Source organism: Eretmochelys imbricata, chromosome 7 (genome assembly GCF_965152235.1).
Source record: "Eretmochelys imbricata isolate rEreImb1 chromosome 7, rEreImb1.hap1, whole genome shotgun sequence".
Classification (NCBI taxonomy): Eukaryota; Metazoa; Chordata; order Testudines; family Cheloniidae; genus Eretmochelys; species Eretmochelys imbricata.
The window spans coordinates 85,380,732-85,407,607 of record NC_135578.1 but is presented as its reverse complement, the minus strand read 5'-3'; the positions used below and the strand labels follow the sequence as shown (position 1 = coordinate 85,407,607).

Here is a 26,876-nt window from a genome sequence, read left to right as displayed (position 1 = left end):
GTCCCTTCTGGCTTTGGAGTGTCTGAATCAGTGAATACACCTGTTTCTTCCCTTCTTTCATGGGCCATGGAGGAAAGAAGTAGCTCAGCATTGCCCTCAACCTGTTCATAACTGTTGCAGCTCTGCATTAAGATAATGACTACAGTCAAAGCTTCATGGCATACATTAATCACCTGCAGTGGTCAGGAAGGATTTTTTTCCCCCAATGCAGAATTGGCCAGGTGTATTCTAGGGTTTGATTTTTTTTTCTGTTGTCTTCCTCTGAAGCATAAAGGACAATGGAGAACATTCTGATCTTCAGTGAAGTTTTCTCTGCATCACATTGTGGTACTACCTGTAGCAACTCTGCTTTCTTTTAAGTCCCATGTATGATCTGTTGTGATTAGCAACAGATCACGGGCATTTGTATATACTTATTTCCTTTTTCCTCCTTATCCTTTTGTTTCATTTTTCTCATTCTTTATCTTTTTAGATATTGTATACTGTATATCCCTTTCATAAGCAATTTAAATATAACTTGTACCAGATGAGTGAGAGTTTGGAAAAATAACTACTTTCTTGACATCACTTCATTGTTGCATGGATTAAAACTAAGAGAAAGTGCTTACTTTTCTCATTCCAAGCTTTAAATGATTCTGTTAGTTTTGGAAACTCAGTCAGTATTTAAAAGCAGCATGAAGATGTGTTGGTGAATATTTCTGTTAACTTACGCAGTAAGAGTTGCTACAGGTACAGTAATTAATTGGTGGATGTGGGGGTATTAAATCAGTTTGTCAAGAATAGGTAAGGGACGTTCATTTTAAAGGTACAATATGGAAGAAAAACAAAAATATTAATACTTTCACATGAATAACTTTATCTAAAGTTTTATGACTGATCATTGCTGATGATTTATAGAAATTAAAAATGGGAACCAAGTTTGGGTCCATAATGAGGGATAATGATGAGCTGTATTCCTAACACTCCCCCTTGAATATATTATTTTACTTCTTAAAGGCAAGAGGTATTTCTCTGAAGTGGTCTTTGTATTAAAAAAAGAAAAAGGATGATAGTTTAAAAAAAAATCCAAAAGTATACTGTAAATAAAATGACAGGTTTCAGAGAAGCAGCCGTGTTAGTCTGTATTCGCAAAAAGAAAAGGAGTACTTGTGGCACCTTAGAGACTAAATTGGTTAGTCTCTAAGGTGCCACAAGTACTCCTTTTCTTTTTGTAAATAAAATGTAAAAAAAAAAAAAATAAAAAAACCCTATTTTTTACCTCACCTGTGACTTATTCTCCAATACACTACCATTGTGGTTGTAACTTCACAGTTTGGTACAGGCTGGGGCATAGCAATGGGATAGGGGAATTGTTTTTGTACTAAATGCTCCTCTGCCTCTTGTTTGAGTCATTCAACTCATAATGCTGCATTTATTTCATTTTTGACAAATTTTTGCAGGATTATGGGCACCAGCAGTCAAATTATGCTGATATATTTTTGGGATCCACCAGTTACGAACTGATGAGATCCTTGTACTTTAAAGACTGTGTTAATTTTATTAGGTGCCAGCAATGAAGGTTAGACTTTGATTCCGTAAGTGCTTTTCCATCCTGTTTTATCCCATTTCATTGATAGTTGATGAAGTTGTAAAAGCTCCTACGATTTTTCTATCTCCAAAATCTTTGCTCTCTGCAGTGCCAAAAAATCTGGGCTAAGTGTCTAGGCTAAGTTGACCACAACCAGCTAACACATTTTAAAGTGACACTGTTTGTGTCTACATTTGGATCTCCGATAGTGTAACTTGACAAATATTTTTAAAATCATCTCACTTCTTGCATGCACCCTTGCTGTCATTCACTCTCAATAGGACTGTCGTAGAACCGACAAATCAATTGAAATTGAGTGAAAATTATAGCGTTGTCTTTAATCTATCCAGTATATTTGAGTATTGAGTAGTCTCTCTGCTACTAAGGGACATCTCATTAAGGAGAGATGGAGATCCTAGCATGGCAGGGGAAAAGGGGGAATGTCTGCGATCACGATATGGTAATTAGCCTTGAACAAATGAAATACTTGAGGATCATATCCTAAAAAGGGGGTTAGAGCAAGATGGCCTTGCTGACTGATACGAATACTTCTTACTGGGGCCCCATGGTTAAGTGGTTCCTGGTGAAAGACTGGCTTTGGGTCTTTGGTTAACCTTACCAAAAAATGGCACCAAAAAGCTTGAGGTGAGACCGTTTGAGAGGGGAGGAATGCGGAGGAGAGGTTGGGTTGGGAGGAGGGGATGTGTTTGTTTCCCTTCTGAGCTCAAGTACTATCACAACTAATATTGTAGTACAGTCTCTCTTTCCTGGTCAGTTGCAAAAAAGTACAACCCAGATGTAGCTGGTACCGATGGAACTTGTATGGGTACAGTTCTTAATCCTGTTAAGGGCATGAAGATAAATGAATAAATTCCTCATCAAGTTGTTAAAGTGGGGTAGGGGAAATGAAAAATGTACATTACACTTATTCTAAACTTGTCTGAGAAAGGTCACTAATTATAAACTGAGCTTGAAAATTTTAAAGCCCTTTCAGGTGTGCTAATAAAAGATAGTGTCTCACACTCCCTCGAAATTGAGGTCTTTAAAGAACGTGTAAAAATACTGATTTGCATGTTTGGGGGTTAATTGAGAGGCAAATGGAGAGTCTCTACTAGAAAGTCTTGCTGCTGGTTTAAAAACTACATTGGATGTAAAATTTATGCCTCAAAGTATTGTAACATTTTTCCATATTCCTCAGAAACACCAAAGAAGTGGGTGAAATTCCTTACTTCTGATGTTAATGAAGACTGTATTTTTCCTATACCAAATGAGTCGGAAAGAGTTCAGTGTTTTGGGCACAGAATAAGTGGGATTCTTTAGCAAACTACAGCTAAGAGGTTGCATGACTTCCCAGATACTGCACACACCATTTAGGCTCAGAGAAAAAGACTGAAGATCAAATTGGTTGGTTTTTTTTAATATATATATATATATAGCATCTTGGGACTGGACATCGTTATTTCATTTCCTTCCAAAAATTGAATCTTCAAAGGTCAGAAATTTTGCTATGATAGTTAATTTTGACTAAATAGTACAGTGAACAACCTATGGAATTCATAATCCATGAGTCATTCACGTCAGAAACCCAAAAGTTCTCTTATCTGATCAGGAAACTGAATCCTAGTGCATGGCCTATGTGTTCAATCCAAACAGTTCAGATTTGAACGTTGAGCAACCAATATCTTACTGTCAAGCTGCAGACCAATATCTACTTTGTGAATTTCAAATAAAATTTGAATCTCTCCATACAGTTTGTGAACAGGGAGAAGAAAAGCAGTGAAATTGATCAAGTAAATTATTTACTATGAATTATTTACTCAGCTCTTTTCATTACCATGCAAATTGTAATGGCTTGTTTACAAGCCGCCTACTTATTAGGTAGTTTAACTAAAGAACTCTCATACACATCCTTTTGTCCAAAATAGTTCAAGCTTGTTGACCTTCAGGTCATGCTGCAAGGCTATCCATTTATGTTAACTTGTAGGGAGACAGGAGCTTGATGGGGGTGGTTGTCTATGGGGCTAGGTAGTTAAGGGATGTTAACTGTTGGCTTTCTTATATCAGCTCTGGCAAACTTGATATAAGATGTTAAAGTGTTGATAGTGAGTTTTCACTTTTTTTTTTTTAAATGATAATTCCTAGGGAGCAACCGAGATCGAGGCCCCCTTGTGTTAGGCACTATCCACAAATGGAGTAATAGTCCCTGTCCAAAGAGCTTAGTATCTAAATGGACAACACCAACAATGGGTGAAGGTGAAGAGGTACAACCTATAAGCAGAGTAAACAGACTGATTGATGGTTTGCAAATGTCATGTTAGATCCTTGACTATTTGTGATTTGTTTTTGTATTTATTTTTGCTGTAGTAAGTCTCTAGCCTTTTTACTCGCTGCGATTGATGTTAGCATCTAACCTGATCACTTAGAAGGCTATTCAATGAAAAAAACAACTTTTTTCTCCCTCTGAAAGGCTTGTGAGGGGAGATTGGGGTGGAAGTGTCCCCCAACAATCTTTGTAAGCCTCTCAGAGGCTAGAGATTGGCAGCTGTCAAATGTATGTTTACCAAAACTTAGCAGTTGTCAGGGGAAATCAAGAGCAAGGGAAGGAGTCTTCTCTCACTGACCATCCCTACATAGTGCTTGGGGATTTTTCCCTACCTGATTTACTGACCACCATACCTCTTGCCAGCCATGTTTCTCCCCACTTATTTTTTTTAAGTCATGCTTACTGTGTTTTCCAAGGATCTGTGCAGGACTGAACCCTGAGAAGGGGTTACTGACAGCAGCTTGTTCTCTGCATGACACAGTCACACTTCTGTGGCCTGGAGTGTGTGGCATATATTTTCTAGTACTGGCAAACTGTCTTCTGACAGTGTCCCCACTCCGATTGCAAGTTTTATACCGTTTCTGAACTGCCTTTAAGTGAAAATCTAGCTTATTTTCATTCAGAAATGTCCATTCTGGGTTGTAATCAATGCTTGTTGAGGACCAATCCCACAAACGCTGTCCCCCTGTATAATGGAACAAGTTGATCGTGATAAAGAAAATTCCTAAATGGTTGTCCAAGTACTGGGATGTGTGTGTAAAATAAATAAATAAATAATCGCTGACATTGATGAAGAGGGGATGTTGAGCACAGTTAGAGCTGCTTCTGGAAATACTGTCAACCACACTTACCTCAGCATTACAGTAAATGTTGTGCACCTCCTGAATAAAATATCAGCTTCCTATTAAAGCAGAATTGCTTTAATATTAGTGTTTTGTTTTAATCTTCTTTCTCTTCCAGTTTGAACGGCATGACCCTGTGAATGGGCGGATCACTGAGCGTCAGTTTGGTGGCATGCTGCTGGCCTATAGTGGAGTGCAGTCAAAGAAGCTCACTCTCATGCTGAAGCAACTCAGGAAACATTTTCAAGAAGGAGAGGTTAGTGATTTCAGGCAGCAAAAGAGAAATTTTAAGACTTTCTGATGCATGCATCCACAGTGCTTTGCACTGTGAAATGAAGTCTAAAATGTGAATAAACTTGTAGAATGAATCATTTCAGTGCTGATACTTCCATTGACTTTTACCAGTCCAAAATATATATCAGTAGTTAAATAATGCTTGAGAACTGAATACATCACGGGCTGGAGTCAAACAAAAAAATGGCCATTTCATATTTTGCTCTGAAATTATAGATCTAAGCTGTGGGCTGGCACAGACTGGGCTTATCATAAAATGAATATGCTCCGACTCCTGAAAAAAAGCACCTGACCCTCTAAAACCTATTCAGGCCCAAAGAGCCACATTGACTTCAGTTAATCAACAAATCACCAGAAGTAAGGCGTCAAAAAATACATATGTCTAGTGATCAATATCTGGTTGTGTGTACAATGACAGACTGCTTTACACATTTTAAAATGAGTGCATTGCAATTGTGGGTGTAGAAATACTTAACATTAATTTAAAAAACCACGCCTTCTGGAGAAAGCCCCCACATGTTTAACCTGAACAAACTGAAGACTTATATCTAACAGTTGACTTGACCTTGGGTTAATTGTGCAATACGATTGGGTAGTTTATCATTTTATTATGAATTTATGAGAAAAATGTGTTACGGGAATTAGACTCAAAATTTGTAGGGGGAAAAGGTTGCAGTCCCTGCAGAAGTTAATTCAGGGAACGAGACCTCGAAATAAAACACTTAAACCTAAAGGACATCTTTAATATGATAATGAAAGTATGGGGTGCTAAATTACAGTAGTGTTAGAATTTCATGTCTGCTTCTATAGAGATTGACAGTGCTCCTTTTTTATTAATTAGTTTGTGAACATTGCAATTAACCAAAACAGGAACTAATGAAAGACTTCTGCTTCTGTGTTTAGTAGGCCTGACTGTTGTAGAACCACTTCCTTTTAGCAGCAGAACTGTCATCTATTTCTTAATTTCGTTAATCCATTTTGTGATGCAAAATATATTAAGAAATACTGGACCAGATTCTGACCAACCTTAAGATCCCGTTACGCTGCTCCTTAAAGCTGCTTTAAATGGATTCCACTGGTATGAAGGAATCCTCAGTTGGCATAAATCCAGCATGGCCAACCCTATCTCAGTGCCTCCTGCACCTAGCATAGGGGATGTGTTGGAAGAACTAGGGTATTTTGAGGAGCCAAAGCACAGTGTATTCAAGCAGTTCTTTCTGGTGTAATGGCCCTTAGGTAGCATTCAAAGCCAGTGAAAACTAAAGCAGCCACTAGGTTCCTCTAACTTGTTTCAGGGGCAGCTGACAATTTACGACATTATGTTTTATATTGTTAGTGCTAACTTCTACATCTGTCATGTTTTGGATATTATGAAAGAAGCAATCTGATTATTACGGTATGCATATCAGGGTTAATTTGTCAGTTTGCGTTCCTTGAAATTGTACATTAATCAAAGGTTAAAAAATACACATGGAAATCTCCTTCATGAGTCAATAAATCATAATTCAAGTTGTCACAGAGTACGTCACTCGCCACCAGACTGGCACCTCCTCCTAGTCATTCTAGGGATTAGCTCAAGGCTGATGCTCCCATCTGTAGTCTGTACACCATCACTCCTTCTCCGCAGTCCAATAGTAATCCCTCTCACAGCATCCGAAACTGCAGTGTCCTCTTTGTGGCTCGGCCCTGTCTGTGTTCCCTCCCGCTTTCGAGGGAGTTTAGCTCCTAGTCCAGCCACCTCCCCAGTGGCGACTGCAGTTAATTATCCTGCCACTTCCCCAGCATGGGGGAGGGTGTTTCCCAGGCCTGTCCACTACTGTCACTGCATTTCTCTTGGCCACTTACCCGTAGCCACAACACCTTCCTAATCTCAGCAACCCATCCGGAGCTCCTTCTCTTCTCACCAGGCTGCTTCCTGCATGGCTCTGTCCAAGGTGCTACAGGGTTGCAGCCTACTCCAGACAGTCCTCCCTCCTCAAGCTCTAGGCAGCTACTGACCCTGCTCTGCCCAGAGGCTCTTTTTATGGACTTGCCAGGTCCTGACTGGCCGCTCCTCACAGACCCTCTCCTATTGGCTGCTTTTCATGCGGCCTCCCCAGGTGTATTAACCTTTTACTAGCCATGGTGGGGCAGACACCCCATCACACAAGTATTTTAGAACTGTGCTAGTAGAGGCCAGTGAGGCCTAAAATACTTTCATGTCAGCTACATGCTCCAAAGGTTTTGCAAAGGTCATACTTCCCTGATATCCCAAGAGGGGTCCTGCTCATGCCAGGTAAAAACTTCCTTTAAGACTTCACTCTTTCTCCATGGACTTTGTTTGAGTTTTCACAGAAGTTGAGTTCTACAAGCATAACATGCAAAGCTTGGCATATTCAAGCACCATTGATAAAATGCAGGCTTCAGTAAAGTTGCAAGCTAAATCCGGACCCTGGTTTTAGAATTGTATAAGCACAAACCCACCCTTTTTTCTCCACATTAATGAAAACTAAGAAAATTCCCAGACACACATCTTCATTGAGATGTAGCCAAGTTTGAGAATACATTTCTCTTTAAAGCACAAATAGAATGTATAGTTAAAAGTAAACACTAGAAGCTTGGGAAATTCTCCATGTAGAGTTGGGTGACATCCTGAGCCCTGTCTACAGTAGTAGTGGCAGACCTGCACTGGCGGTAGTGCAGTGGGGGAAGACTTCCTAAAATATGTTAGTGTAGATGTAGCCTTAAAGAGCAAACTACTGGCATCCATTTCGGGAGAACTTAAGTTGTGTGTGAGGATCTCTAGCCTCGAGGTGAACGTGGGTAGGGACATGAGGACAGAGTTCCATTTGGAGTTGGATGTTCTAGTAACACTGTTTTTAAAGGTCTGTATATTTGTAATTTTATCTGAAAGCTTTTGGTTCAGGAATAACAATTTATAGATGCATAAAGTTTGGGTGTGTGACTAGCAGAAAATACCAACTCCTAATGTCTCATTTTCCAATTTGCTGTAACGTTTTCTGTAACTAGTTTTGATGTATGGTAGCTAACAATAGCCAAGGATGCTGAGAGATGAACTGGAGGGACCTGATTTTTTTGTCAGCATCCGATTGTTTCTTCACCGGATAAAGAAAAAAACTCTTAACCTGATAGAGAGGGACATGTTTATGTCCAGATTCTAGGGGTAACACTCCTGCCAGGCTGTTTTTGAGGTTATAATTATTAGCCAGATTTATAACCACCCTTTTTATCTCGAAGGAAGGAGGAATTCAGAATTTTACACTTGTAAGAGAAAAGCAATAGATGATTTCCAAGTCTGGAGAAGGATGAAAAGCTGAAAGTTTTTAATTACAGCAATAGCAAATAAAGGCAAATAATAAAGAGTTTTTTGGGGAAGAGGTAAAGGATGTGGGGGTGCCAGTTTCTCTTTTCCCCTCTGGCACAGGTGAAACTCTTGGCAGCTTTGTTGACTCCAGGCAGCTGGCTATACAGTGACTAATTAAGTTAGATAGAAGGATCATCTATTACAAGCAGTTGTAGCTCCTGTACATTTCTGTCAATCCAGTCCAGTACCTTTCTTCAGAACATCCTCATACAAGACTAGTTGCTTTTTCTGTCCCAAGTGGGAAGAGGTTTTTGGAACACAGTGTCCTTTGGTAATATGTATGTAATACCTTCAGTACCCAAAGATATTTATCTGTTTTTATTGGATTTCTCTATTGCTTCTGACTTAACATGTGGTTTAAATCCTTACACTTTTTTAATGAAGTGTGATGGAGAGAATCACTTGCATTCCTTTTGAGCTCGCTAGCTAAATTTATACAGGAATGCACCTGCAACATTTTCTTTTGTAAATGAGTTCAGTGTTAGCATAAACATTTTCTTGGACTTGAAATAATTTAAGCTTAACCCTAGTGTTGCATCCTGCTCTTCATTTGTAATTTACAACCTCTGTAGAAGTGGCTGGTTCCCAATTCTTTTATATTTGAGTCACAAGCTAGCAGTCGTGCTGAAAAGGTGGTGTTTTTATGCTAATCACTGATGTTCTCTTGGATCCCAGACCTTAAAAATGAGCTATCTTCTCTACAGTGATTTTTGTCACTAAACTCCCTTTCAGTCAGAGTATCTTACAATGCATTTCTTGTTTTAAATGATTAGTCCAATAGTCTGCCCTTGTTGTTGTTTAAAGACCTTAATAGCTCAAGTTACTGAAGACATTTTAGACAGTGTTAATACAGATTTTACAGCTTAATTTGGATTCACCAGTTGAATGTGCTCATTTCGACATTTTCATCTTCATCATAACAGTGAAAATATATTTATTTTTATAGGTACCCCATTTTTAGCATTCTGTCTCTTGCTGGGTAGAATAGAGAGGAAACTTGAATTTAGGCTGGCATGGTGATTCATCATGTGAAGAGCCAAATTCAGAGGTGATGGGTAAGGTATTGAAGTATAGAATCCGTTACTGTCAGACCTGTGCTCATTTAGGTTCACTTAGGCTGTTACACTCTTAAGTTTTTGAGACTCTCCTGCTGTTGTTCTATCATTGATGCAGTTTCACTGGTGCTAGCAATAAATAATATAAGGGCTAATATAGATAGGGCTTGGGCATTTTTATCACCTCACTATGTCCTCCAACTCTGAACAAATCTAGACACAGTGGTAAAAAGACAAGTAACTACTCTAAACTAGTATTTACCTGGGTGCTAGCCCCAGTGGAGTTGCCTTTAGGCTAGAGCAATTGTGGGAGAATTTCCAAAATTCTCAATGTGAGTCATGCCTTAGACCTGACACACTCACTCTGTCAACATGTAGAGAATATCATCTGATTTAATTTACATACCAAAGAGCCAGAAGAAAGTTAAAGTATGATGAGACTACTTTCGCTTTCCTGCTCTCTGTCTCAGCATGTAATTTTCACTAATGTACAACCCCTCTGATTATATGTAAGGGAGTCTAAATGTATGTTTCCACTGCAAAGAAAAACCCATGGTGCTGAGTCTCAGAGCCCAGGTCAATAGACTTGGGCTTATGGGGCTCGGGCTGTGGAACTAAAAATAGCAGCATAGGTGTTCCTGCTCAGGCTGGAGCTTGGGCTCCAAGACCCTCCCCCCTTCCCAGGTTTCAGAACCCAGGTTCCAGCCCAAGACTGAATGTCTACACTGCTATTTTTAGCCCTGCAGCCTGAGTCCGCAAGCCCAAACCAATTGAACTGGGCTCTGAGACTTGGCACCAGGGTTTTTTCTTTGCTGTGTCGACATACCTTAAGTGACTTGAAGTGCTAGGGGAGTTTTACTTACACTGCTGAGACCTCTGAATTTGTCCTTAAGGCTCTATTTTTAGAGTGTCAACCATCTGATCTCCTTACTGCAGGTTTGAAGGCCATAAGGGTTATAAACTGATATGCTTGCAGCAAGTTCCTGGATCTTGATTGTGCACTGGCTATGTGATCACATTATTGGGCAAGTGGTTGACAGCAGGGAGAATGGTGGTGGTTTTTGTTTCAACTTCGCTATCACCACTGACCCTTCCACACACCAAGCCTGATTCTTATATACACTAAGGCCTTTTATACTATCTGAGTGCTGTAAATGAGAATCAGGTCCATAATGGTGATCAGGAACAAATAATGGCTAGGCACAGGGAAACCTACAATATCTGTAAAAAGAAAAGGAGTACTTGTGGCACCTTAGAGACTAACCAATTTATACAGACTAACACAGCTGCTACTCTGAAACCTACAATATCTGTATTAAGCCTATCCCCTTCAGATGGCATTAACTTCATGGTAAGGAGACAATAGAACTGTAATGGGGTGTACTGCAGAAAGAAAAATTTCAATTAAGGGAGGAAATAAGAATGTCGGTAGCTAGTTGACTTTTCAGTTACCGCAAGTGTAGATTTTAAATTGTATATAATCCCAAATAATGATTTAATATAATGCACTATGGCGAGTCATACATGAATTCCTATTTGGACATACTTATCATCTTTGCTGTCATTGGGGCCTTTTCCTATCAAAATTATTTCATTATTTGTCTCCTTACTTTAACCATTAAAAAAAAGTGTTCCTTCTATTGCAGGGGCTGACGTTTGAGGAGGTGGAAAGCTTTTTTACTTTTCTGAAGAATATAAATGATGTGGACACAGCTTTGAGCTTTTACCACATGGCTGGAGCTTCTCTTGATAAAGGTATTAAACACTTGTGAGCTTGCTGGATTTTTTTTTTTTTTTTTTCTGGTGGTAGAATACCATTAAAGCAGGATGTTCAGACTTGAAGCTGTTCAGCAAGGCTTTTCTGACAGATTAAAAAGTGCACTAAAATCATGTTTCCCCTCCTGTCATGAGAAGATTTTTGACTTGCAGCTGTTAGTGGAAAAAGAGGGATTTGGGATTTTGTGCTTGTCCTCTGTTAGGTGTAAGGAAAAATATGCTGAAATTTACTTCCTGTTTGCATTTTTCAGGCTATTTTAACAGATCCACAGGCTCTGAACTCCCACTCAAACTCCCCTGTTTACAGCTCTGTTTGCTAGCTCCTGTGCCGCTGCAGCTGTCTGTGCCGCTGCCTGACTGGCTGCTACCTTTATAGGACCCCTAGTCAGTGAAGCCCCGCCCCCTAATCAGGGCTCAGCTTCTCTCCCAGCACAAAGCCCCTACAAACCTCTACACATACAAATACTACCAATACAAAACCAAGCACACACAAATACCTTCTCCTCCAACAGAACTCCCACTCAAACTCCCCTGTTTACAGCTCTGTTTGCTAGCTCCTGGATACAGCTGTAGGTAGGAGGAAGGGCAGTGTAGATACAAGTCTAATAGGTTATACTGGTAGTAAAATAACCGTGCCTAATAGGGTACAGAATGTGAGTGAGGCTAAACAGCAAAAATTAAGATGTTTGTACACTAATGCAAGGAGCCTAGGTAACAAAATGGAGGAACTAGAGTTACTGGTGCAGGAAGTGAAACCAGATATTATAGGTATAACAGAGACCTGGTGGAATAGTAGTCATGACTGGGCTACAGGTATTGAAGGGTATGTGCTGTTTAGGAAAGACCGAAATAAAGGTAAAGGTGGTGGAGTAGCACTGTATATCAATGATGAGATAGAATGTAAAGTAATAAGAAGCGATGAAATGGATATGACTGAGTCTGTCTGGGCAAAAATTAAATTGGGGAAGAAAACTATTAGAGCCTCCCCTGGGATAGTGCTTGGGGTGTGCTATAGACCGCCGGGATCTAATTTGGATATGGATAGAGCCCTTTTTAATGTTTTTAATAAAGTAAATACTAATGGAAACTGTGTGATCATGGGAGACTTTAACTTCCCAGATATAGACTGGAGGACGAGTGCTAGTAATAATAATAGGGCTCAGATTTTCCTAGATGCGATAGCTGATGGATTCCTTCAGCAAGTAGTTGCCGAACCGACTAGAGGGGATGCTATTTTAGATTTGGTCTTGGTGAGTAATGAGGACCTCATAGAGGAAATGGTTGTAGGGGATAATCTTGGCTCAAGTGATCATGAGCTAATTCAGTTCAAACTGAATGGAAGGATTAACAAAAATAAATCTGCAACTAAGGTTTTTGATTTCAAAAGGGCTGACTTTCAAAAATTAAGGAAATTAGTTAGGGAAGTGGATTGGACTGAAGAATTTATGGGTTTAAAGGTAGAGGAGGCCTGGGATTATTTTAAATTAAAGCTGCAGAAGCTATCGGAAGCCTGCATCCCAAGAAAGGGGAAAAAATTCATAGGCAGGAGTTGTAGACCAAGCTGGATGAGCAAGTATCTTAGAGAGGTAATTAAGAAAAAGCAGAAAGCATATAGGGAGTGGAAGAAGGGAGGGATCAGTAAGGCAAGCTACCTTATTGAGGTCAGAATATGTAGGGATAAAGTGAGACAGGCTAAAAGTCAAGTAGAGTTGGACCTTGCAAAGGGAATTAAAACCAATAGTAAAAGGTTCTATAGTCATATAAATAGGAAGAAAACAAAGAAAGAAGAAGTGGGACCGCTAAAAACTGAGGATGGAGTGGAGGTCAAGGATAATCTAGGCATGGCCCAATATCTAAACAAATACTTTGCCTCAGTCTTTAATAAGACTAAAGAGGATCTTAGGGATAATGGTAGCATGATAAATGGGAATGAGGATATGGAGGTAGACATCACCATATCTGAGGTAGAAGCGAAACTCAAAGAGCTTAATGGGACTAAATCGGGGGGCCCAGATAATCTTCATCCAAGAATATTAAAAGAATTGGCACAAGAAATTGCAAGCCCATTAGCAAGAATTTTTAATGAATCTGTAAACTCAGGGGTTGTACCGTATGATTGGAGGATTGCTAACATAGTTCCTATTTTTAAGAAAGGGAAAAAAAGTGATCCAAGTAATTATAGGCCTGTTAGTTTGACATCTGTAGTATGCAAGGTCTTGGAAAAAATTTTGAAGGAGAAGGTAGTTAAGGACATTGAAGTCAATGGTAAATGGGACAAAATACAACATGGTTTTACAAAAGGTAGATCGTGCCAAACCAACCTGATCTCCTTCTTTGAGAAAGTAACAGATTTTTTAGATAAAGGAAACGCAGTGGATCTAATTTACTTAGATTTTAGTAAGGCGTTTGATACGGTGCCACATGGGGAATTATTAGTTAAATTGGATAAGATGGGCATCAATAGGAATATTGAAAGGTGGATAGGGAATTGGTTAAAGGGGAGACTACAACGGGTCCTACTGAAAGGTGAACTGTCAAGTTGGAGGGAGGTTACCAGTGGAGTTCCTCAGGGATCGGTTTTGGGACCAATCTTATTTAATCTTTTTATTACTGACCTGGGCACAAAAAGTGGGAGTGTGCTACTAAAGTTTGCAGATGATACAAAGCTGGGAGGTATTGCTAATTTAGAGAAGGACAGGGATACCCTACAGGAGGATCTGGATGACCTTGTAAACTGGAGTAATACGAATAGGATGAAATTTAATAGTGAGAAGTGTAAGGTCATGCGTTTAGGGATTAATAACAAGAATTTTAGTTATAAGCTAGGGACGCATCAACTAGAAGTAACAGAGGAGGAAAAGGACCTTGGAGTATTGGTTGATCATAGGATGACTATGAGCTGCCAATGTGATATGGCTGTGAAAAAAGCTAATGTCGTCTTGGGATGCATCAGGAGAGGTATTTCCAGTAGGGATAAGGAGGTTTTAGTACCGTTATATAAGGCACTGGTGAGACCTCACCTGGAGTACTGTGTGCAGTTCTGGTCTCCCATGTTTAAGAAGGATGAATTCAAACTGGAACAGGTACAGAGAAGGGCTACTAGGATGATCCGAGGAATGGAAAACTTGTCTTATGAAAGGAGACTCAGGGAGCTTGGCTTGTTTAGCCTAACTAAAAGAAGGCTGAGGGGAGATATGATTGCTCTCTATAAATATATCAGAGGGATAAATACCAGAGAGGGAGAGGAATTATTTAAACTCAGTACCAATGTGGACACAAGAACAAATGGATATAAACTGGCCACTAGGAAATTTAGATTAGAAATTAGACGAAGGTTTCTAACCATCAGAGGAGTGAAGTTTTGGAATAGCCTTCCGAGGGAAGTAGTGGGGGCAAAAGATCTATCTTGCTTTAAGATTAAACTCGATAAGTTTATGGAGGAGATGGTATGATGGGATAACATGGTTTTGGTAATTAAATATTCATGGTAAATAGGCCCAATGGCCTGTGATGGGTTTTAGATGGGGTAAGATCCAAGTTACCTGGGAAAGAATTTTCTGGGAAAGAATTTTCTGTAGTATCTGGCTGATGAATCTTGCCCATATGCTCAGGGTTTAGCTGATCGCCATATTTGGGGTCGGGAAGGAATTTTCCTCCAGGGCAGATTGGAAGAGGCCCTGGAGGTTTTTCGCCTTCCTCTGTAGCATGGGGCACGGGTCACTTGCTGGAGGATTCTCTGCTCCTTGAGGTCTTTAAACTACAATTTGAGGACTTCAATAGCACAGATATAGGTGTGAGGTTTTTTTTGTAGGAGTGGTGGGTGAAATTCTGTGGCCTGCGTTGTGCAGGAGGTCAGACTAGATGATCATAATGGTCCCTTCTGACCTAAATATCTATGAATCTATGAATCTATGAACATCACTAATTGACTAAGATAACATTCAGATCTAATGTGTGTGTTCCCTTCTACTTTACTTATTTCCTACATTGTATTCTACATAATTTATGTCGTGATTGAGTGCATTCAGCAAATGGTTGCTTTCAACTTTTTAGGCTTCCTTATAAAAATCTTATCAATTTGCTAAATGCTGCTTTTAGTGATCAGAAATCAAAGTTTGGGGTGAGTATCTTTTTATCCTCCAGACCTGCAACAGGGATGGACTTGCAACCTTTGAGGGGTCACTTTGATAGGACTTTTAGCCATGATGCTGGGACTTGGGATGCTGTATATTTTTGTATATTTTACAGCAGATAAGAAAATTGTTGCTGAAAGTAGGGATGTGCAGACAGTCTCATTCCAATGGGAACAGAAGAACCAAGATCACTGTAGTATCAGGTTTCAGAGTAACAGCCGTGTTAGTCTGTATTCGCAAAAAGAAAAAGAGTACTTGTGGCACCTTAGAGACTAACCAATTTATTTGAGCATAAGCTTTCGTGAGCTACAGCTCACTTCATCGGATGCATACGATGAAGTGAGCTGTAGCTCACGAAAGCTTATGCTCAAATAAATTGGTTAGTCTCTAAGGTGCCACAAGTACTCCTTTTCTTTTTACTGTAGTATCAGTAATTCTCAACCTTTTGGCATTAGTCATTTCCTGCTCTTATGGAGTCCTCAGTACAGATTTAGTCAGAGATCATCTTGGTCTTATTGGTCTGAGGCTTAGTGAAACATGAGAAGCAGCCCCCTCTTAGGAGCCACAAGTGGAGAGAGGAAAAGAAGAAATAATGCTACCCTGGCAATTTTTGGAAACCTTAATATCTGAACCACAAAGATCATAAGCTCTACTGGGCAGGAACTCTGTATGCATTGGGCTGTGAGCTGCCATGTACTCTTACAATACTTATAATTTCTTCTCCAGCATCCAAGACAAGGAGGGAGCTATTGGTGAGCATTAGAAAGGGGCCCACAGGGTTCATCATATTGAAGGAAATAAATTTGACAGTTCAATTTCAGTTTGGGATAGATCTCTGAATTTTCATAAATATATGTAAAAATCTAGTTTCTTCTCCTGTCTTTGACCCAATGCTGACTTTTGCCTTCTACTTCTGAATCCCTCAAAGCTGAGTCAGAGATTTAAAATAACTTCAGTGCAGATTCTCTTTAAAAAAGCAAAAAAGCATTTGAAGTCCAGCTAGAACATACTTTTACTTGTGACCAAGTATAAGGTCCAGTCCTTCTTGTGTAAACTATCTATAAGAGGGGGCACACAGTGGTATAGTTCCTAATCAAATAATGTCTACCTTATATCCCACTATCATCACATGGAAAACACCTTCCAGAAGGAACCAGCAATAGTAGATGAATAATACAGTATTTAGCTGAGAACCATTATAACAATATAATTTATTAAACATGCATAACCATCCCCTTCTTTTTTCACCTTCTTCCAATGCTTAACTAATCCACCAAATTATCTGAACATTTACACTGTAAAACTGAAGTTCTTTGTTTCTGTATTGCCCATAAATAACATAATTTTTTTAATCTGTTACAGTTGCATACTTGTTTTGAGTCAGATTTTTTTTTTCAGATTAGTAATTTTTGTAAAACTCATTGGTAAAACTGGGAACATAACACATCACAAACAAATTTAAAGTTTTCAAATCCTAATGAAAACTCCCATTCTGTATATAAAAGCAATAGATTATTTAATTAGCTAAAAGGTGAAAGTTCTTTACCAGTAAGTTATAACTTTGAGCCATTACTGCCCTTAGAGCATTAAAGTGTGAAGGGGGGCTTTATACTGGAAGATTTTAAAAGACTATTACATGCTCTAATTCAACTTGTATCTCTGCTCTTAGATGCTCTTATTAACTGAGATCAGCCTTAGTTTATAGCTGAGATCATGTACTTTAGGTATTTTAAGTCAAATGGGACCCAACAGGTGGAAACATCTTCTTTGAATTAAAAAAATAAAGAGAATGAGCATAGTGAAAGATCTTTCAACTGGAACATTGTGTGTAAAATAGCAGTGTACAGTTATTGAAATACAGACTAACTTCAGGTAAAACTTTTAGTTACCCACCAACCTACTCTGATCTGATAATGGTCCAGAGAAATCCTATGTTTTGACAGTGCCCCATCTAGGACTCTGCTTAGGGTAAACCACAAACATTTATGTCCTGGAATTAATATTTGTGTAGTGTCTAGATTAGCACATATTTCAGCCAACTCAAGTTAACTGACAATTAACATGACTTGCAATGGAGTCACAAACTGTAGTATAGCTGTATACTGTCGGCATAGCTCGATAGAGGTTAGAAACCAATTAGAGAGTTAATTCTGCAACATTCCTCCTGGAAATCCCCTGGTTGGACAGTAGCATGCCCCATAGTGGCCTGGTCTACACTTAAAAGTTTTGCTGGCATATCTATGTTGGTTAGGAGTGAGAAAGAATCACACCTTTAACAGACACGGCTATGCTGGCAAAAGCTCCAGTGTAGACAGTTATATTGACAAAAAAATTCCTTTTGCCAGTATGGCTAATATCATTCTGAGAACTGGTATAAGCTATACAGGCCAAAGAACTCTGTTTGTTTCTGCTGCACCGTGATACAGCAAACTGGAAATTCTGCCACAGGTTCAGGTAGATTAAAATCTGGAGGACTGTGGTAGATTAAATATGAACATGAATAAAGCAATTGTTGCAATCATTGCAATGTTGTTTATGTTGGTATTAACCTACAAATGTTTACGCTGCCCCCAAATATTTTGAGTAGCAGAGGTTTTTATATTAATAGTTAATGTAGACCTTCGAGGAAAGCTGGATATTTTGGCAGCTGGATAGCGCATTGTTGAAGTTTGATCCAGACAGATATGTAGAGAGGTTGGAGCGGGGGAAGTGGGGAGGGTGTTGGCACTCAGAAGTTGGATGAGGCTTCGGCAATGAAAAGGGAATTCATCTTTCTTTCTTTGCACTCAGGATTGCAGGTGGCCTGAAATTTGAGAGAGTTAGTAGTGGATAGTGTGTTAATGAGATATTTACGTTCAAATGATCTGCACATTACATGGTTCCTAGCATATAAATGTGTTCTCCTAGTCAGAGCGTCAAGTCCACAGAGAGTAAATGATACATTTGTTCCACCTTTTCTATAGATGAATTCTCATAAAGTTCCTTATATCTCTATTAATATACCACAAAAAAGTCACTCACGTGACTGCCAAAAGAATGGGATTATTTTTACTATTAAAATTAAAATGTTAAAGGTGACCATAATCCTTATATGCTAAATAAATTGTTCCTAATCTACTGCAGCAGACTGACCCATTTTTATGATTCTAAACGTCTTATAAACTGAAAGGAAAAAATTAGTAGCATAAAATAGACACAGTGGGTTCCTGCTTCACTGACGTTTTGCACCCTTAATTTAAGATAGACCCTGGTTTAAAAAGAATGGTAGGATACGTACTTTAATGAACCATGGAATAATGCATGACTTTATTCATTCAAGCTTGTATTTTCTAGAAATAACTGTTATGCTACCAGAAATTCAATGGCAACAAATTCTTAAATCGCAAATAAAGAAAAATCTTATGCAGAAATTGTACCTAACAAATGAGCTCAGGAGTGGAGCAGGGTGTGGGTTGCCGGCCCACTTTGCGGGGGTCAGGGTCTGGAGCAGCTCTCAGGGTCCAGCACGTGTGGCTGAGGTTGGGGCTGCAGGCTGGTCCCATATGGCGGGGTCCAGGACAGCCACCCAGCCCTGCAAGCTCCAGGGTCTGAGTCCGGGGCAACCACCCAGCCCCGCAAGCTCTGTGGTCTGGGGCATCTGCTTGGCCCCGCGAGGTCCGGGACAGCCGTGCGGCAGGGGTCCGGGGCAGCCAGCCAGCCCCGCGGGGTCCGGGGTCCAGGGCGGTCTGCCAGCCTCCCTGCACAGCAGGGGTCAGGGCTGCCGCTTCTCTGCCACCCAGCCCCTGCGGCCCAGGTATGGTAACACAATGTGTAATCAGTTGAGAACCACTGTTATAGAGGCTCTGAGCCCCACCTCCCCTTCTTGCCCTCCTTATGTAAATTGGAATCTGAGTGCCTTGTCCCTTTCATCAGGTCTGAGCCCATCTTCCTACCACCCCACCCTTGTGAGCCAGGATATGGAGAACAAACCCCTGCCTCTGTGGGCAGGGAGCTTAGAACTGGCATCCTGAGAACATGCACCAAGAACACACTGCTGACACTGGGCTGAGCTGAGAATAGTTATACTTGATGCATATCAGAAACTCTTCAGCACTGGGGAGGCAGGATGGAAACACCCACTGGGATGAATGGAACAATTCACACATCTCAGTGCTATTGTTTCAGGCTATATTCATCTCCATTGTATATTTTCTTTCTGCTCAGAACTTCTCATTGAAAGGAATGGGATACTTCATACTGCTCTGAGTCTGCTGTGCTGCTGACGTTTGAGCATAGGCCACATGCAGGTAGCACCTGTCTATTACACTGAAAAGACAAAGTACGAGTATGTGTGTCATAAGTGTTCTGCGGCATTGCTCAAAAAAGGCAGAGTTAAAAGTTGTGTGGGCATTTACCTTAACTCTGTATTTCCTGTTTTTTTGACTTCTGCTGAACTCATCATTCTGGAATGGCACGAGCGGTCACTGGGCAATTTTAACTCGGTATTAACTAAGTTTTTTGCCTTTTAATATAAGAAAGCATAAATCATCTAAGCAAAACTATAGGGTTAGGAAGACAGGATGTGTCAGATTCGTAATGGAATATGGCATATGAATAGTGATAAAATGTTGTTACCATCTGATTACTGGCCTCAGTCCCAGTTGATCAGTGTTAGTCTCACAGTTGCCACTAATAGGTATCTTTGTCTTGAGGAAGATGGTACCATGAAGGGGTTTTGTGCCACATTTTCAGAATGCTGGCAGGAGATACCTGGAGCTTGTCAGTCTGGCTTCTCTAAATGTAGAATTATAGACACAATTTATCAAGCATTGACAGAATATTTTAAGTAGTCTGCCGCAGGTATTAATGCAAAATTGGACATAATGCAGGATACTATGGCTTCCCTAGACAGGAAGGTGTAAGGTTTTGGATTAAAGCTTCAGGAAACCAAGCAACACTGGGGATCTTGAGATATGAATTGATGGGAGCAAGACTCCATTGTCATAGAAGATATTACTCTGTAAAGTTTTTAAAACTCTAAACAATGACCTTGAGAATTAACAAGGATTAACAACTCATGGAAGGTTTAAACTATTATTCAGTTTAGAAACAATTCTACATATGTCATAATTTCTGTACTTCCTTTATTTAGTATAAAGAATATCTGTATAAAAACAGTGATGCAGGTCTGCCTTTGGCCTGGTATCTATCTTTGTGGAATCTTAATGTGCTTTATTTTTCCTATTCCTCAGTCATTTGCTATCACAACAATTTCTCCCCAGCGGCAGTGATATGTACAAATGATGCTAATACGAGGGAGAAAAGTACAAATACATAGTGTGTGCAGGATTTTTTTTTTTAAAGTTTGTTGTGTAGAACTGTTTTACAGGTAAATATTCAGTTAATTGTGTGTCTGTAAAACACATTGGTATATAAGCTTTAGATGTGTTATGCAGCGGGCTTCTTATCAGTATTTGGTTTTCACACAAAAAAATATATATATATATTTATTTGGAATTGTATTGTTATATGTTCATAAATAATTGGGCCATAAATTTCAAACTTGGGTGCCCAGATTTAGACACCTAAATACAAACTTAAGAACCTGAAAAAACACCTGATTTTGTGAGCTGCTGAGCACATACAGCTCCTGTTGACTTCAATAAGATGTGTGAGTACTCAGCACCTCTGAGAATTAAGCCACTTTCATTTAGGTGCCTGAATATGGATGTAGGTGTCTAACTTCAGTACAAAAGTTTGAAACCATTGTGCTTGATGTAGTGTTTATGAACAGGTGCTGAGTATTAGGTTCAGAAACGATAGATTTGGGAACATTAAAGAAAAAAAAAGTTGATGATTTCATGAAGCATCAGCACCAAACATGATGCTGTTGCTAAGTGAGGGTTCTTGAGGGATGTTCACATCAAGTTCTGAAATATTTGCCTAATGAATTGAAAAGGCACTTTAACTTCCTCTGAGATGTGTGGTAGCTTATCTTATAGATGGAAAGCAACTTCTGCATGATACTGGTGGAACAGGCTGCTCTTAGTGTGAGAATTGCAGTTCTGAAGCTGGCCTATAAGTGCAACTGTTTTTCAAGATTTAATAAAATAACTGCATCAGAGCTACAGCCCTGCCTAGTTTCAGCCTTAAAAGGCATTTATTACTGCTAAAGCAAGCCTATGGTTGATAAACCCGAGTTTTTCAATGCAGTATCCTGGCATACAGAGGTGCACTGTGGAGGCTATATATACATTTTCCTTTTCTCATGGATGCTGTGGATAAAACATTAGACTGACAATTCTCAAGAACTGAAATAAATGGTCTCTGTTCATTCCAACGCTTAGGCGACTTCCTCCTCACTGTTGAAAACGAAACATTCACATTAAGGATTTGTTCAGTGCTATTTTGAATGTCTATTTTTGGGAACAATATTGCTTTTTAAACATTAATGGAGAGTATCATGATTTGTTACCAGAGGTATATAGAGCAATTTTTGGGAGAGGTTTTTTATACTTTTAACTAGCCTCCATTAAAAACTGTGTATTGTTTATTTAGGTAGGATCTTGAACAGTTAGTATGTGACATATTGATGAGCTGCTATGTGTGTGTATTAATGAACATCTACTTTTGTCATTATGGCTAAGAGAAGTTGAGCTACCGTACTGAAGGTAGCTTTTTATAGATCATACTTTTTTAAAATGTAAGAGCCTGGGTTCAGTTCAGAGTCTTTTTTTCTCATTCTCACTAGGCCAATGGAGGTGGGTAGGGCTGCCATGGCATTGTACCAGTGTTCCTTTAGATGAGAAGGAGTGCCTTGAAGTGATTTGAAGTGACCTAGCTAATGAACTTGGGACACTGGTTGACTTCAGAAGGGCGAACTCTTGCAGCACTCCTCAGAATGAAAGTTGCCATGATACGGAGCTTTAGAGGGAAGGTCAGCTTGGGAAAGTATGTGTGTGTTTATGCGCGCGCGCTATGTGATATAAAAATCTGTTCAAATAACTTCCCAGGATAAAATGTTATATTTTGATGAAATGCTTAATTAAACTCCAGAGAGTAAAGAAACTGCTGTATTTGCATTGTAGTTTCTTCTTGTATATCTTAGCATCAGATTAGAATCCAGCAAGCTCCCATGGCTTGTGAAGAGATCCATTTGCATGCACTCAAATGCTCAGACTTACCTAATGATTAAATATTAATCATTAAGTAAGTCTGAGAATTTGAGTGAAAACCTCAGCACCTGTGCCACACACTATTTGATTTCAATATGCCTTGTGAATATCTTAAACAAGCTGATAAATTATTGTTATGAGGAAAACCAGTTTTGAGAATATATTTTGGGATCTAGTTCTAATACCAAGTTAGAACACATTTGAAATGGCTTAAGACGAGCTGAATTTTTGTCTGGAAAGACTGATGCAGGAATTTGGAAATGTTTGTTTTATGAGGAAGCTTCCTCCAGAAAGAACCTGCTTTCATTTCTTACATCTTAAAGTCTGAGTCTTGAAGGTTGATTTCAACTTTGTTCACAAACCATCAAGAATATGTGGTGATTTAGTGTGTGTGCACCAAAAGGGAAAGTAAAGCTGCTCTAGCATTCATTATTGCCAGTCAGGAAAATAAAATTGCCAAAACTTATAAATAGAAGAGAGGGAAAGAAAATAGGCAAAAATATCTTATTGAAGAAAGCCTAGAAGAGCACAAAGATCTCTTGCTGACTAGAGGTAAAAACATTTGCACAGCAATGCATCAATCAATATTTGGAGCAAATGGAGGTAATGCTTGTGGTGTTGGATTAATATGATAGGATGCAATAATTGACTGTGGTAAGGGCAAATTAAAGCTATAAAAACCATGACCATGTGAAGCAAATAAACCCATGTACAGTATAATTGAAAATAAGTCAAATAACATACAGTATTATTTAAGGAGAGAGAGAGAGAGAATGAAAATTTTTCAGAACAAGCCTGGCGAATAATTACAGAAATTATATTCTGGTAACTGTTTTTTACACTGTAGAAAATAATTTTGTCAGTAAGATGAACATTAACTTGAAAAAAATGTGATGTGGTAATGGCTACAGGGACTTGGGTAACAATGTATTGACTTCCCTTCTGTAATGGGAGGTCTGATGATAACGCTCCTGGCCTTCCTGCCCAGGTTTAATTTGGGTCAATTCTTTTCTTCTGAAACGTTATTTCCATGGAACTCAGTGGGAGCTGGTGGGTGCTCAACATTTATGATAAGCAGGCTGCTTATTTATATGCCTGACTATGGAATTTGGAGCCCAACTTTACGGACCTTTTTTTCAGAATGCTGACGTCGTATATTATGCACCAGTATTACTTCACTGTACCATCATTTTGCCACTATTGCATGTAAAAGTTATCCTGAATTACGACGCTGCTTGGGACTTGTGGTGGTTAACATTGTGACATGCCATAATGTCTCAAAGGTATAAATGTTTTTTAAAATAATAATGTCAGGCCCTTAAGTGGCCAGGAAAACTCTTGTCCTTATATCCCTGATAACCTGATTTTTAAAGTTTTGCAAGAGCAAAAATATTTCACTTGAGACAGTACCTTATTGTACAGTAAATTAGCAAACAGTCCCTCAGATCATATCGCATGCACGTGCCACACTTACTTAGAAATTTGGAATGCTATAGAGCAGTCCATGACCAAAAGAATATTAGATTTTTCCTCAATAAGCTGTTTAAAATACTATAATTCATACAACAAAAAACAAAAACCATTCTGTATCCACTGCCTCTTCAGTGTTATCATATTCCTGAAGGCTTTGGCTATCACTGAGTGAATACTCAGTTGTCTTGTCCCAGCTTAATTTACCCTGATGGCAACACTTTCAGGTTCTATCAGGATTGTTGCCATTGGCTGGCTGGTCTACAAAGTAATGCCTGTATTAATGGATCATAGCTAATTTGTATGGCTTAAGTATTTATTCGAATCATGAAATATTCAGAAAGATGGACTTCCAGTGATCACAGAAATACTGATAGATTGCGTATCTAAAGCATACCTCCCTAGTGAATTAATCTGCTGAACTCCATCAGCAGTCCCAAAGTAATGTAGTAGTGTTGACATTTAAGTTATTGTCTAGGAAGCTTCAGAGATAACGCACCCTTTAGAAGAATGAGCTAGTTCACCTCTCTCTGAGCTATTAATTTTGTCTGTCTGCAGAGACTGCACTGTATCCTGTCAAATTCAGAAGATTTTCTTTATAACCACAAAGGACAGGAAACGTCTTTTAAATTAGGCAAAAACTGATGGCGCCATCATAATATTGAAAAATATAAAACTAAAAGACCAAAATAATACTCCTTAAACATACTGACCGCACAATCACTCTTTGCAGGCAAGAAGACTGAGGAAAGAGGCAGGCCTTCCTTGTATGGGCTGAAGGTCAGCAAACTCAGGCTTGTGTAGTATCCAAATTTTGCATATTTGCCCCCTTAAACATACCTTAGAGTCAAACTGTCACTATCAAAAAAACAATGTTAAACAGCAGGTAGCCCTCTATCAGTGAAACCCTTAAATCTTCACTAGCCAAGCCACTCTTGGCTGTATCTGAAAGCCCCTAAATCCAAAGTATCTACACTCTCCATGCAGTCTTGTCAGAAAATAGAGCTTAAATCTAGTCTATTTGACCTCCCCTACCTTATTTATGCAGTTCCTTGTTAGAGCACAGCTCTTATACCTACTTCATTCAGTCCACATGTGCAGCCTCTTATTAGCCTTGACTTTCACCAAGCAGTATCTGGGGTCAGGCGTGCACGCCAGGTGCTACTGTGGACCCTAAACATAGAGTTTCTGAATTCCCTCTGCATAAGTGTGCAAATAGAGTATGAAAAACTATTGCAGTATATCAGAAATATTGCTAATAGGAATAGCTAACTTTGGTCAGGCATATTTAGAGAACTCTTTAAATTTAAAAGACCTAGACAGAGTTTAAATACTTGGAAATACATATTCCTGAAGAACTTGACTTAAATTATATACTGCTATTACAGCAAATGTAGGTCTCATTTGATCTCAGAAATTAAAGATCTCGCATAAAGATTAAATTATAGCAATTAAAATATATATCCTTCCCAAAGTAACTTTTTAAAATGTGTACGCTGACAGTTTTATAGAAGACTTGCATAAAACTGAAATGCAAATTATCTGGGAAATAAGTTCACAAAAACTATTTTTTAAGTCTTCCATACATTAATGAACTGTATCTCGCAACAACTTTATATGACAAGTAAGCATTGCAGAGGGCTAAAATCTGAGATACAAAGATAAGTGACTGTTCCAAGGTCACATCATTTAAATATTAGAGACAGGCATATAACTCTCATCTCCTGACTCCCTGTATTGTGTTTTAATCATTACAGAATAATGCTGTTAAAGTAAATTATGATTCAGAGCCACAGTAATACTTGTTCATTGGATCTGAATTCCCATACCTTAACCACTTGATTTTTCGGAATATTGTATAAATACTCAAGGAACAGCAAAAGCGAAGAGGCGTAGTCAAATTATTGCCAAATACATAATCAATATCTTGGCATTTGTAGTTGCTGCTATTTCCAAATTGATTGCATAAGACTTGAGGACAGCTCAACCAAAGCAATTATCATGTCGTCCAAGTTATGTGTTCTGAATGGTTACGAGGCAGTGTCATTGGTTTACAGTGTTAAAAGAAGACATGATTTCCCTGTCTGTTGATCTAAGGAGGTTTTGCTGTCGTCACCGTGTTGGCTGTAGAAATGCTGAACACAATAATCCAACTTACTGGCACCCAGAGGCTGCAGGCAGGATCGGAGTCCTACAGTGCCTAGACACTGTACAAACATATGAAGATCCAGTCCATGATCTGAAAAGCTTACAGATGCCTCTGTTTTTTGTGTATATATTACTCCTGAGGGCTTTCTGTGCCAAAAAATTAAAAAATCTGGGCACAATATTTTAAAATTCTGCAAGTTTTATTTGTCAATAAATAAATGCAGAGGATCCAGCATGGCAGCAGGGAGAACAGGCCACTGGGTTCATGAAGGTGTGAGATCACCTAGCAGCTCCCTACCACTCCCAGGACACGGACTCAGCAGACACGGCCTGGGCCTGCCCCAGAAACACCTTGGAGCCCTGCCCCTCTGCGCCAGACGCACCAGGTGTGGGGCAGGCAGGCTCAACTAGGCAGAATCTAAGTGTGGAGGGGCATCCAGGTGTGGGGTGAGAGGATTCTGTGTGGAACAATCTGGCTGCAGGCAGCTCAGTGTGGGGTCTAAGTGTGAGGAGATCTGTATGCACGCAGGCTCATTGCGGGGGTTCCAGGTGCAGGGGCAATGGGACTCTGCGGTGGCTTCCAGGTGAAGGTGGTTGGGGCTCAGTGGAGGGGTCTGGGTGTGGGGGTTTCAGTGGCAGGGGGTCTGGGTGCTGAGGAAGTGGGGCTTGGTGGAGTGGGGGGGTCTGGGTGCAGTTAGTTGGGGTTCTGGATGTGGGGACTCAGGGTGGTGCAGGGTGTGGGACATCAGG

General features: G+C 39.5%; 1 protein-coding gene across 7 annotated transcripts in view; it reads left to right on the top strand.

The window, feature by feature from the left end:
- Positions 1 to 26,876, top strand: part of MICU1 (mitochondrial calcium uptake 1) — a 216,743-nt gene that overhangs the window by 165,079 nt on the left and 24,788 nt on the right. For all 7 annotated transcript variants that reach the window (XM_077822075.1, XM_077822074.1, XM_077822070.1 and 4 more), the window contains 2 exons: positions 4,851 to 4,988; positions 11,092 to 11,200. In XM_077822075.1, the coding sequence (XP_077678201.1) occupies positions 4,851 to 4,988; positions 11,092 to 11,200 (247 nt within the window). The remainder of the gene's footprint in view (positions 1 to 4,850; positions 4,989 to 11,091; positions 11,201 to 26,876) is intronic.